Source organism: Achroia grisella, unplaced genomic scaffold (assembly GCF_030625045.1).
Source record: "Achroia grisella isolate CSIRO2021 unplaced genomic scaffold, CSIRO_AGI_Agris_v1 utg512, whole genome shotgun sequence".
NCBI lineage: Eukaryota > Metazoa > Arthropoda > Insecta > Lepidoptera > Pyralidae > Achroia > Achroia grisella.
The window spans coordinates 2341825-2355330 of NW_026712906.1; the positions used below are offsets into that span (position 1 = coordinate 2341825).

General features: G+C 35.1%; 2 protein-coding genes across 4 annotated transcripts in view; both read right to left on the minus strand.

Moving 5' to 3' along the window:
• LOC131846791 (probable G-protein coupled receptor Mth-like 3) overlaps window positions 1-2422 on the minus strand; it is a 60767-nt gene extending 58345 nt beyond the window's left edge. For 2 of the 3 annotated variants that reach the window (XM_059196192.1, XM_059196194.1), the window contains exon 1: window positions 1064-1578. In XM_059196192.1, coding sequence (XP_059052175.1) covers window positions 1064-1498 — 435 coding nt within the window. In that variant the 5' untranslated portion in view covers window positions 1499-1578. Of the gene's footprint in view, window positions 1-1063; window positions 1579-2401 lie in introns of those variants that run through there. The other variant, XM_059196195.1, reaches the window with a different exon arrangement.
• A 4430-nt stretch (window positions 2423-6852) lies between these two features.
• LOC131846765 (hemicentin-2) overlaps window positions 6853-13506 on the minus strand; it is a 92591-nt gene continuing 85937 nt past the window's right edge. Inside the window, exons 9-15 of the mRNA XM_059196158.1 lie at window positions 12786-12932; window positions 11815-12005; window positions 10947-11108; window positions 10257-10370; window positions 9385-9418; window positions 8348-8565; window positions 6853-7332 (exon numbers count right to left, since the gene is read on the minus strand). Coding sequence (XP_059052141.1) covers window positions 8355-8565; window positions 9385-9418; window positions 10257-10370; window positions 10947-11108; window positions 11815-12005; window positions 12786-12932 — 859 coding nt within the window. The 3' untranslated portion in view covers window positions 6853-7332; window positions 8348-8354. The remainder of the gene's footprint in view (window positions 7333-8347; window positions 8566-9384; window positions 9419-10256; window positions 10371-10946; window positions 11109-11814; window positions 12006-12785; window positions 12933-13506) is intronic.

Here is a 13506-nt window from a genome sequence, read left to right on the forward strand (position 1 = left end):
ACCCGTGATACCACTCATGAGTGCCATTCCAGAGGACTAAGTTGTTAAGAAGACATATCCTGTGATTTTACTGCTTAATTGCAGCCTATCATCGAAACAAATCTTAGAGAGCAAGATTCTTGGAGGCTGAAATAACATAAACGAATATTTTATCATATTTGGGATATTTTTAATTTTTTAATACCAAAAAATATCAGAGGTAAAATTTCTGTTTCTACTAGATCAGAGAATCAATAGAAAGAAATAAAGCCTGTGTTAAAAATTTCTGTAATTTCCACCTAATTTCAGAATTAGCATTTTGGTAATTGGTGTGAGTCTTGATCATTCACACTCATTATAGGGAATTCCGACTTATATGTTACGTTTTTAGGTATTATCTATATGTAATATATTAATAACGTTAGGTGACTGTTTCATTTGCGAAGAACTAGAAAAAATATTAACTGTTGTTCTTTTTAAAGTCAATATGCAACATACTATTATAAATAACTTATTGGGATATATACGTCTAACAACAACAAACTTATAACCTAAGTAAGGCACTAAAAAACATTCTAGAATTTATTGTTATTAAAAAAAATAAAAATCAAATTCGAACATATAATAAATATTATTTTTTATTTATTAATAACAATAAATTCTAGAATCTTTTTTAGTGCCTTACTTAATAAAATACTTATTTTACGTAAGATCTATTAAGTTTTTAAACATGATACTTTTGAGTACAACGATTGTAATTGTAGATTGCTGTTTTTATTTTTTTTTTAAATTGTAGGTGCCTAATGATTCTTGTCTGTATATTAGTCTTAAAAGGTATACTTAGATGAAAGTGTCAATATTAATGAAACTGAAACATTTTCCACAAAAAGTGAAGTGAAAATTGTGCCAAATACGTGACTAATTTTGTATGTAAAAGTTCGAAATTTATTTCTACTTTTTTTTTGCTTAAAATAATTAGTTTCAAAGATAATCTGCCTGATTTTTGGTATAGTATTTGTAACGGCTAACGGTTTATTAATATAATGTGCGAATATCTTATTATATTTGGAATATATATACTCACTTTTTGCACAAACCATTTATTTAGTTCTTTGTAAACTTGTGGACAAGGTCGTCGGACAAGCTCGATCAATTGAAACTCTTCATTTGTTTCAGCAATGACATTTCTTTTTACTTCATCCATATACGATATATTAACACCATATTTAAATATTTTGTCATACTCTTGCATCTCTGTACATGCACGGTTGTACATCACAGAGCCCAAAGAACAACATTTTATAATGCAATTTTTAATTCTACACACGCAACCGAAATATCTTAGTTCCCCACCAATGGTTTTTGTATAAACAAATTGGGGAGGATATGTAACACCATCATTCACAAATGTCCCATCACTAAGTTTCGTTCCGTTTGAAATATCTACACTCACATTATCATCGCACGGCTGTCCAATAGCACACGATATAATTAATAAAATTACAAATAATAAAAACATATTTGCCCAATTTATTGAGGTTATTTTTCAATACTTTTTTCACTTTTGATTTCGCGCCAAACCGTGCGTCGATCCACTTTTTTTTTTATGGCCGCCTGACAAAGGCGACGCTACACATGTATGCCGCCGAGTCGTTGCATACTGAACCGCTTGCCGAGCTGACACTTCTTTTAATGTTCGTGAACTTATTCAAGCGCCGCGCATTTTTTTTTGGGGTTACAGCCGCACTTTTATGTGCATTAAAAATATATTGTGTCCGCTGTGTACTGAGTACTTTTATCAATAAAAATGAAGAAAGTTTATATGATGTCCTCTAAGAATTACTAAACTATTGAACAGATTGTGAAGAATCTTTGGTCTCCTTTATGATCTTCAGATTTTTTTTCAGTATGACATGGTTAATCAAAGCTAGCTATACAGAAATGTATTTCTGTGGCACTGCATAATAAAGGAATAATTCGTCAACTAATGTCCAAAAGCTGTCGTAATGTAGTATGTTCATCGTATTGCATCCTCTATGAAAGGTGTATGATTTTCAGATTAGAGACACGACCTTATTCAGAACGTAAAAACGAATTCAAAAATATTCCTTTACAACATGTGGCATTGTAACAGATGCTGAGTGCAGCTAGTTAAGGACAAAATAATCTTAAATTATTATAAGAGAAACAAAATGATACGCTGGCCTTACAAACTAATCAAAGCACGGAATCTAAAACACTACTTTACCTATGTCATACCTTGATAAGTATCTACTACATTGCCTATGAGATAATAAAGCCATTTACAAACAAATTTGTTTATGGACACTCTCACGTCAATGAGTATGCAAAAACATTTATAGGTTTTAATAGTTATCAAGCAAGTAAAAAATAACATATTTTGGGTAAGTAGATAATATACCGTCATAAAATAACTCCCATATCCCATTGATTCCAACGGAAAATTGTTTCTTCGTAACTTAAGTATTTTTAAAGTTATATTAAAAATTTTAAACATCCAGGTAATGGTTTTGTCCGATCATGACCGATCCATTAATTTCATGCAGGACCAGTCTCTTTAATATAAACATGTAGATAAATGTTAAATGTCAAAGAAATTAGTATTAAATATTATAATAAGTAGTGATGTAGACTATCAAGAGAGATTACTAATATACTCATGATACCTATAATAATTTTGCTACAAAAATAACTCAGTCACTCACTCTGGCTTGGCGCATAACGTGGACTAGTACATCCCATGATTTAATATTAACCTTATTCTATCTCGTTATCCATTACGTCTAGAGTGCTGGTTTCTTTTAAAATCAAGGAATGATATGTTACAGAAGTCTTTCCACATACCAGAACAATATATACACTGTGTATACCTTTTTAATCTATATTTGTAAGCTGTGTCTTTCTAAATTGACCTTGTAAAAACTGGTTATAATTCAACATAATAAAATAACGGAACCTAAATCATGCTTTATCCGGGATCTCTCGTCTTATTCTGAGAGGCAGTGTTAATTTTTTTTTATCAACCACAGCTTTCAATATTTGCTTGTTTCTAATTCTGAGAAATATCTATTGTAGTAACTAATTATTATTAAAGAATTTTTCGCTTGTATTCTTTTATGATTTTTTACCACAGATCTCCGTATGTATTAACCGACTTGATGTTTTTGTTTTAATTTCCGACTCTGGCAAATTCGGCGAATTATTAAAAGGAGATCGGTCTTGGAAGATCGATTTTTAAATCAAAATAACTGCAAAATGATGACATTCAGTAGTGATTAGGGCACTACAATAAAATAATCGTTCTAAAACAATGCGTAACAAAAGAGAAATTGGATTTTTGTGATGTTAAATGAATTACATAATTTTCTCCTATTGTGATACATAATTCTTCGTGTCAGTACTTAGTAACTAGTTTAGCGAATCGGTCTGAGTCATATAATCTTTTAATAGCAATATTTTTGTTTAAATTGGCTGCACTTTTTCCAATGAAAGCTACATATCTGCTATTAAAATTTCAATTGCAGATATTTTTCAAAGAAAATTAAATTTAAAAGAAAATTTTGTGTGGGCAGATGTTTGCAATAAATTTCATTCGTTCAAGATGTCGTCTTTTCAACTAGAGCGACTAGTCGCCAAATTTATCAGAAGTTTACCGCTACTTTCATTTGTAACTAGCTATATCTCGGGGCTATGTCCAGTTACAATATAGCCTATATTAGTAATCTATATATTAATATATAGTAATGCAAAAACTTTGTATATAAGTTTAATATAAATGTGTCGTGACCTCTGTGTGCTGTTTAGATAGCCGACAGTAGCCACCTTCTATCTAGTAGAACTAATATTACCAATAAAAGTACATAACAATTAAATAAAAACACAGCTATTATAGGGAACCTTTTTAAAAAAACAACTAAAGCTATTACACCAAATAGAGAGGTTACTTTACAACAACCATTGTCATATAAATTTAATGCCCAAGTGACCGCAATTACGCAGTAGTAGCTAAACTCCAAGCTCATATACTTCGCTCCGAATTTATGAAGCGTTCAAATTAAATGGACTGCCGTATTTACATTTGGTAAAGAGTAAACATTAATGTAATTGTTTAACGTTGGGGGAGGGATTATTAGTGATGGAAACTGACGGTTCTATCGCCCCCTGGAAACCATCGTGATCAATTCCTGGTGAATTTGTCACGATAGGCTAACTGACCTGACCTCATGCTCATCCTATCATCCTTCACTGGTGCCCCGTCAGCGTAAACCGTTAGTGTAAGCGGAATGACCATTCCATTATCATTCATAAAAAAAACGATGTACCACATCAATTCCCTGAAAACCATCATGGTTAAGTCATGGTGAATTAATCAGAATTGCAAATGAGCAAACTCACCTGACTTCTTGTTCATCTTATCATCCTCCACTGGTGCCCCACCAGCATATACCGTTAGCGAAGTTGAGTACGAAACTCCATTATCACGTATCAAAAATATATTATTAACGTTGCCGTAAAACTAACATTTTATAGATTTACAAGGAGCTAGCTAAATTAAACAAAATTGTTTAAAAAATGACATTTTAATACTGTTAAAATTCAACAATATAAACATAAGAAATAGAAACTATACACAGAAAGAAATAAACATTAACAAATTATATTACAAATATTACAACTATTGGATAAATAAAGGCCAGCGCTCACTGATCCGAATATCAAGCAATAGGAACCAATTACATATTAACGTAAACCTAGCACGACAAGAAATAATTAACAATCTATTAAGACTGTACATTTTTATTATAAAATTTATTGCAAAACAAATCATCCAGAGGAATAAATAAATAATTTAAGAGCGCTACTATCCATCTTAGCATTTATATACTGCTATCTATAATTTTACTAATAAATTAAATAACAATAGTATATGTCTTGTTATTAGACAAACAAATACTTAAATAAAAAGTTTTAGTCTCGTCACGATTTAATTGTTAATAATAAAAAATTACATTTAGTTATTATTTAAAAGAACTTGGTACCATGCGAGCATAGAGATAGCGATTTATAAGAAAAATACGGACCACCACGTCCAAATTATCGTACTGAAATTGCCGTTGTCATATCAATGAACGCTGGTCCTAAAAAGTTGTACAATCTAAAGGTAAAAGTATAATAAATGCTTTCTTATTAAGTACAAAAGTATTGTGTAGATTTGTATGCAATTTTATTGTAAATTCAAACCGTGAAAGCTTTCCTTAGCTGAAGCATAATGAAAATGTGCGTCGTACAGGGTCAGTCATAAAAGATATACAAAATCAAAAACTAGTGATAGTACATGAAAGTTAATAATTTCTTCCAAAACAGTAAACAGGAAAACTGTGAAAAACTTTTTAAATCTTCGTACAACCTCACGTAGGTTAGGTCATGTCATCGAATTAGCTTTAAAACACAACCTTTTTGTTTTTTATCTCTGTTTTTATGGTAAAAGTGCTTCAGTTTCATGAGTATGCCTAGTTTTTGGGTTGGTTATTCTTTTTAAGTCTAACCCTGTATAGTTCAGAAGTACTAACTAAAAGTAGTTTTAGGTCATCCAACATCTACACCTTTTGTCAATTTTCAAAAATAAATAGGCAAATCAAAATTAGTAGCAATCTAGAATCACAAGGGATAATGTTTTATGCCTTTCAGGACGATATTTTTGATATTATATTTTTAAGTTTTATATTAAATAAAATTTTCAGCGCCTTTTAAGTAATGGTTTTAAAACATTCTAATATAATTTGTTTTTGAAAATTGACAGATAATGCAAGACTTATTACGGTGTGAACGATTCCTCTTATTTCTTTACTACTATCATGTTAAATAACATTTTGTTCACCAGATTTTTACCAATGCCTATCTATATGGATACATCTGTCATAGCTATACCTACTTTGCCGTTAAGCAAGAATATTTGCATGATATATTCCATCTTGAAGATAAGACATAGCTTAGAAATTATACGGAACTATGTTATAACCCAAGATCGTTATACCTCAAGACTTGCCTCAAGTCCGCTTACCATCAGGTAGACCATAAGTTTCTATACTTCCTTTTAAATATAAAATTCGGAATCGATCACACCATTTTCTCAATTGTCTAATCTACTGTTTTTTTTTATTAGAAGATTTTAGAGAGCGGCAATTGAGATCAAGACAACCGTTGAATAATTCCTACTTTTTTCTATATAACCTTCAAATGTACTTCTTAAAAAATTCATAATCAAAATATTTCATAAATACTAATATGTAAGTATGTCAAATATACAGACGGTCTTATAAGTCAATAGACATTATTCTACATAAGTGAGTCTTATATCAATATGGCATAATATATAACAATGAATAAGTAAAGAATATGTAGAATAGAGAAGATTCTTATGTGATAAAAACAGTATGAACTATTCACACTTAATTTTAAGACTAAAAGAGATCTACAGAATCATACCTATAAACACAATGCAGTCAATCAAATTTCTACAGCATCAGGGAATATATGGTCCAAATACGACTGGTGGTAATTCTGCAATGGTTTTGGTCTCATTTTTTTAATATTCACAGACTTGTCTGCCTCGGAACTATGTCTGTTAAATTTTGATGCAATTTCTCTAACTTTTCCAGGCCGTGGTCTGAAATCATCATTATGTATTTTCACGTTACTCCTATCTTTAAACTCTTCGAATGACCTTTCCGCTTCTTCTTGTGGCGTTAGACTCTTATTGATTTTATCATCGTCATATCTCGAACGAGTTGAAGATCTTTTGGCATCGTTTCTAAAACCATTGCACTCCTTATCTTGATTCCCTTTGCTATATTTATCTTTTTTACCAGAATTATTCCTTTCATACATACGCGAATAGTTTTTTGAACTTCTGTTTTCGTTGTTTCTAAAATTTTGCTTAATATCAATGGTATCTTTTATATTATTTCCTCTGGCGATACCAAAGAAAGGATCTTTGGAGTATTCTATATCATTATTTGACTTACAAACATAACTTTGTTCAAATGGATTGACCTTTGATTCCTTATTTCTATTTGATCTCCTAGCTTTTGGTGGGCCAGCCTTAAATGTTGAGAATCGGTTTTCGTTATAATCATTATTATTAATTTCATTGCTTGCTGCTATTTTCTGCGGGTCAAAAGCATGCGTTCTTTGGTGTGTTAGGGGCTTAGACAGCGACAAATACTTAGGCGGTTCCCCATTCTTATTTATTGTTATTTCATATTGAATATGCGGGTCTAGGACCGCATAGACATTCTCTTTGGCTTCTCTTTCCAGCGACGACAGTGCTGCCTAAAAAAATATTAAAAATTATTCTCTTTGAAACAAACATAAATTATTATAGTTTCAGGTAGTATGGGCAGGTACTAGTGTATGGTGCACTGGCAAAAGTTATTTATATGTTAATCCCTTAACCGCTCAAACTGAACAACGTGCAAAAACACTCAAATTAATTAAAAGTCGTTTAGCATTATATCATGTAGATAGTTGGTACCTTGAAAGTAGATTTCTCTGTGAATATCAACGTGATTAATTGGTTGACGCAATATTGTGTGAAATGTTAAATTTAATAATGTTACGAGTTCAATGAGACGAAAATGTAATGACTTTGTTCTTGTTTGTTTGTGTATATTTTTTTCCATTATTTATACGAAATTTCTTAACTCACTATTACTCTATTAACCTAGTATTTATTGATCACTATTGATATTTATTTCTATTGAACCTAAGCAATTTTGGGCTAATGGTGTCACCATTTAGTTAACAAACTTCGAGATCATCTCATAAATTGATTAATTTAATGACTATACTTATAATTCATACTATAGTAACTTAATTATTTAATACATTTAGATGGTTATTGTCCGTTAGTTTTTGTTTTAACTGAAATTGTAAAGCATAACAATATTGTTAATAACTTATCCAGTCTACTGATATCCGCTGACAATTACATATTCAGAATATCTGGGTTGTCTCATTCCCATACAAACACTACACGAAGTGATTTCACAAAGCAAAGCAAGTTTGTTAATATGTCTTCAATTAACATTAGCAGGGAGTGTAACAACATTAGGGGGCATGTTTCCGAGGAACGACTTAGGGAGCGGCTGAAGGCCAACTTTTGCCTGACGGATAAGACTTTAGTCTGAGGGAAATGTTAGAATTTCGAAATTCGCCTTAGACCATCTAATTTCAATCCCCGTTTCAATAGGACGGGGATCTATCGGAGATTTGCACCAAGAAATCTTGGTATAACGTATAGTAGAGGGGTGGTAGTTAGTGAGTGATTGTTAGTGGTGGTGGCGACCTGTGCATCACACGGTGGTGGGAGGCTGCAGCACGACGGCCGCGCGCCGCACCTGCAGCGCGGCGGGCGAGTAGCGCGCGGGGGGCGCGGGGGGCGCGTGGGTCGCGTGGGTCGCGTGGGTCGCGTGGGCCCCGGGGGGCGCCACGTGCGCGGGGGTCGCCGGCATGCCGCTCGTGCGCGGCGCGTACACCGCATCCGCCGGAAGTACGCTTTTCTCGCTGGATACAAAATAGAACTTTACTATATCTAGTATATTTATGTCTACCCCAACCAAAAATCCTTGTCCTGAATTGAAAACAATGGTCACGATTGTTCTTTCCATTCCTGTCTCTAATGCTTCATAGGAGCGCATATTCAGCACCATGGAGCAAATAAAGAAACCGAATGAATATTTCTTTAATAAAAGCAGAGTTACAAGTACTAACAAACTTCATTTTATCGATTTTCGATGTAAAAACCATTATGAATTAGTGGTGAAAAATCGAAAATTATTGAGATGCTGCTCGAAAACACAATAAATACAAATTTAAAATTTAATTAATGTTTTTCCTTTAATAAACACTTAAATCACTTAATTTGCTTTGATAAATTTCTTAAACATAAAAAAAATTACCGGGTTGGTCCTATCGAGAGTTGGCAAACATGGCTTGGATAATAGAGTTTTCATATAAATGATGGTAAGTTGGTATTACCCACACTAAGTGTAGACTATAGATTCGGATACTTTTAGGCCATCAGGATTTTCCTTTTAAACTGCGATGGTGGCAATATATTATACAATATATATTTAGGTTTCTTGATAAACGGCATGCTGTAGTCACTAGAGAAAACCTCGGCAGGTAGTTCTTTACACAGTCTAAGTGTACGTGGTGACGTGATGACATCAGTTTCACTATAACGGTAACCTTATGTGACTCTAACCATTACTTAGCACTATCATTCAGGTATGAAACACTTTCGATATTTTCTACGGCAATAAATAAGCTGTTGTTTTATAATCTGTAGCAATATAAAGGTAATACAAAAAATTTACTTACTTATCTAAATCATCAGTCTTGTATTCAACGCTCTCTGCAAAAAAAAAATAATTAAACGTTACTTACATATTTTATTGACTATGTCTACCTAGACACGCGGGAGCGTGGCGAAGCCAAGTTCAAGTAACAGAACTGTCGAGCAGCACCGTGTGTAGTAGATATACTACACTATGGTATATTCTTCTTCTGTAGGTGTCATGTCCTATCGGAGGTTGGCTCATTATGGCGATCTTTATTTTGTTCACGGCGGTCTTGAAAAAGGGATCTGGTGCTCATTCTAAACCACTGCCTGGGGTTTTCAACCACAGGCAGGCATCTGCCTGATCTTCACATTTGTGGCTCATTATTATTATTAGATATGGTATATAATTCTGTGTGGGGGAAGGAAATTGTTAGTAATGGGGTCTAGTGACCCCATTGCTAGCAATATACCACCATATAGTCAACCTCTGTGCGATTCCCTCTATAAACCATCGTGGTTTTTTTTATTGATGATCATGGAATGGTGCACTAAAGGTTGCGCCTGCGCTAAAGGTTTACGCTGGCGGGGCACTAATGAAAAACGAACACGAGGTTAGATTAGCCCTAAGAAGAACAAGACAAAATCACCAGGAATTTATCACGATGGGGTTTAGGAAGAACCGCGTGGAGGTCAACTTGACATGGTACATTGCTAGCATTACCAATAATCGATCCCCCGACCAACATCGTTAATTCCTGGTTATTTAATCACGATGGGCGAACTGACCTGACGTCATGCTCATCTTATCATCCTAGCTAGCCATATAGCTAGCGCCCAGCTTGCGTAAACCTTGAGTGCAAGCGGGTACATCATTCCATTATCATCCATGAAACAAATAATGCGTGCGTACCTCTCCGTCGGCGGCAGCGCAGCACGAGACAGAGCACCAGCACCAGCAGCGCGGCGATCACCAGCGCGGCCGCGATCAGCGGCGCCACGTGGGCCGTCTCTGTTCCAACAGTTGCTGTTCAGTCACGCACAGAAAAAATGCACCAAGTTGTGATACGATACATTTCAATATTTACTTAAAAGATTTATTATTACTAGTGACGGATAATAATTAGTTTAATTTATAAGTTTGAACTTTCTTACTTCTTACTAAAGTTTGTCTATAACAGGCACCTACTGGTCGCACAGATAATAATCAAAAGAGTATATTTGTGTGTGTTAAATACATGGTTGTATGTGTATGTTATTTTTAATGATATAATTTAAAAAATATAAGCATTCTGCACTCCTTCTCTAAAAATATAAATGCGTTAAATTTTATAGTCCTCCGTTATCGCAATTTTCAATTCGTTCGCAGTGCGACCCTCAACATTAGAATAGTTCGATAAAAAAATAGACGACCGTTGCCACTTACCATCAGGTGGGCTGTCAATTTGCATGGTATTAGTTGTGCCCAAGGTTTCGCTAATTGTAAAGTTTTACTAAAATCCATTAAGTCGTTTTTTTGACAGAGTAACAAACATCCATCCATCTACGCTCACAAACTTCCACGTTTATATTAAGAAGATTCGTAGTACTTAAAAATCCATACCGTGCACTATGAGCGAGACCGCGTGGGAAGAGAACCCGCGCTCGTTCTCCACGTGCAGCACGTAGAGGCGCGCGTCCGCGTCGCCCACGCCGGTGACCAGCAGCGCGTACCGGTAGCAGCCGCCAGCGCCGGCGGCCGTCGGCTCCAGCGCACGGAATCGACCTGGTCACCACACACCACCACATCAATAACTACTGGTCGCCCGGTCGTCGAGCATCGACCATCATTTACTTAAGTTTGGACATTATTAAGGTTTTATTGTCAAAGACTACTTCTATAAATACAGGTACCGGTCGTACAGGATTAGAATAGAATAGAAAAACCTTTATTCAAATAAACTTAATTCAAGCACTTTTGAATTATCGTCACAATTTTTTTAATCTTCCGCTCATTGGGAAAGCTGTCTCATCACAAGAAGAATGAAAAAGAAACTTGTGTGTTGCTCTTTTAAATAATCATTGTAAGTTTATATTTTTTACTCGAAACGTGTGAATACGGGCAACAAAGAAAAGAGTAGACAGTAGTAGTAAAAAGTTTACACACAGACGCATATTGCGCGTGTATCCAATATATAGTGTGTGTAGTGATATTTTATATATTTATTCTTTTACACACAAAAATGTATACATGGCGGACTTAATGCCTGATGGCATTCTCTACCAGTCAACCGTCGCGTTGATCAGAGATAATAATTTTAATGGTTTAAAGTGTTTTTTACGTATGATTAAAAAAAATGTAGCCTCCTATTCCTTATCAACTATAAATTATTTCCCCTGAGCCAAAAGCATTAATAAAAAACTCCGCAACATCAAATAAAGAAATCGAGTCACTGGATACATTATAAGTTCATGATAGTCCGGTAAGGTACCTATCTGCGAGGGCACGTCTAGCCGCAGACTGCCCCACAGCCACACAGCCTTCCTGGGCGGGGGGTCGGCGCACACGGCGGCGTGCAGGCGCGCCTCGCCGCCGGTCCACGCGTGGGCGGTGCCCGAGCCCAGCTCCGCGCCCACCGGCGGGCCCAGCACGTTCAGCGTTACGGGCTCCGACTGATGCGTCCTGAAATATATTTTATTCTCTAATCACAATAGCAAACAGACCGTGGCGTAGTGGTTTCCTACCCTGAATTATTCCCAAGAGATCGTGAGTTCGAATCTAACCGATACAAATAAAATCTTCGTGTCTAAACTTATATTTTCAACTAACTCCTGTTAAGAAAACGTAAACTATTATATACTAAAAATTCATCTGTTAACCGTTGGTTGTCTAATATTAGACTCAAAATACATGACGGCCAGTTCTGTCGGTTTCGTGTCCCGCTTTACTTGACCGATTCCGGAGTATAAAAACTCATACCTTTAATTTTGCTGTCTTATCTTACCTTACAACCGAAACTTATTTCTTCCTTCTAAACGGAGATTGAAATTATGACGGCCTGAGCCCAGGTTAAAACTCCTAGGGACTCTCAAACTAAAGTCGTATCCGTCAAACAGAAGTTGACCTGTTCCGCTCCATAAGTCCTTCCGCGGGATTGGAGTGACCTGCATTCACCCGCTATCGTGCGATAAGGCACTAAAGCCTTGCTGCGCCCAAGAGCTTTAGAATAGTTCGAAAAGAAAACATGTTACAATGCTTATCGGGTAAAACAAAAGTACTGGAGCGGCTGACGGCCAAGATGGCAGATGGCACTCTAGATCCGCGGAAGGACTTATCCTTCCGCGGGTCATCGGCGGGTCAAGAGTGCCATCTGCCATCTGCACTCCCCCCTATCGTCCGGTGAAGCTGTAAATGCCAGTTGCGGCTAACAGCATTACAGTAGTCCGAAAAATAAAATCTCACCTCTCTTCTGTACCGATATGGTTGGTAGCGACGCAGGTGTAGCGTCCATGTTGAGAGTAGGATACGTTCTGCAGCTGCAATTGTGGCGTTGATGATAGTGGGTACCCGTCTGCTGCCGCCGCCAACTGCGCAGGAGAACCTGCAGGGCTGGAAAGAAACGATACTACTCAGTAAAATTTACTTAATTGTAATTATCTTTATTAATATTTTTTCTCTATTAATTATTAGGCTTATTAAAACTCGTAAGGAGTCGATTATAGTCTATATATATATATGTATATCTCTTGCTGTGCATACTCTACTTGATCTTAACTATAATTACATGAACGAATCTACATACATATGTATGAAAACAAATTTTTGTCATACTATGATACTCCAAGTAAAATCTGTCAAATAATTGTTACTTAATAAGTAAATAATTGTTTTTTATAATATAATAACTATTAATAAAAATATCTTCTTAACGACAGCGATAATGGAATAAGTTCCAACGTTTTCATCCAAATTTTATTTCGTTTGACAGAGTTGTTAAGACAGGAAGAGGTAATAAATAATAAACTTTTTGTAATAAAAAAGATTCTTTCTCTTTTATGATTACTGTTTAGTATTAACGTGTTCATGATATGCTATAGGTATCTGAAATTATTACACGTTTTAACATTTGTAATGATTATTTCTTATGCCAATAAAAATGTCAAGCAAACTGATCCATGAAAAG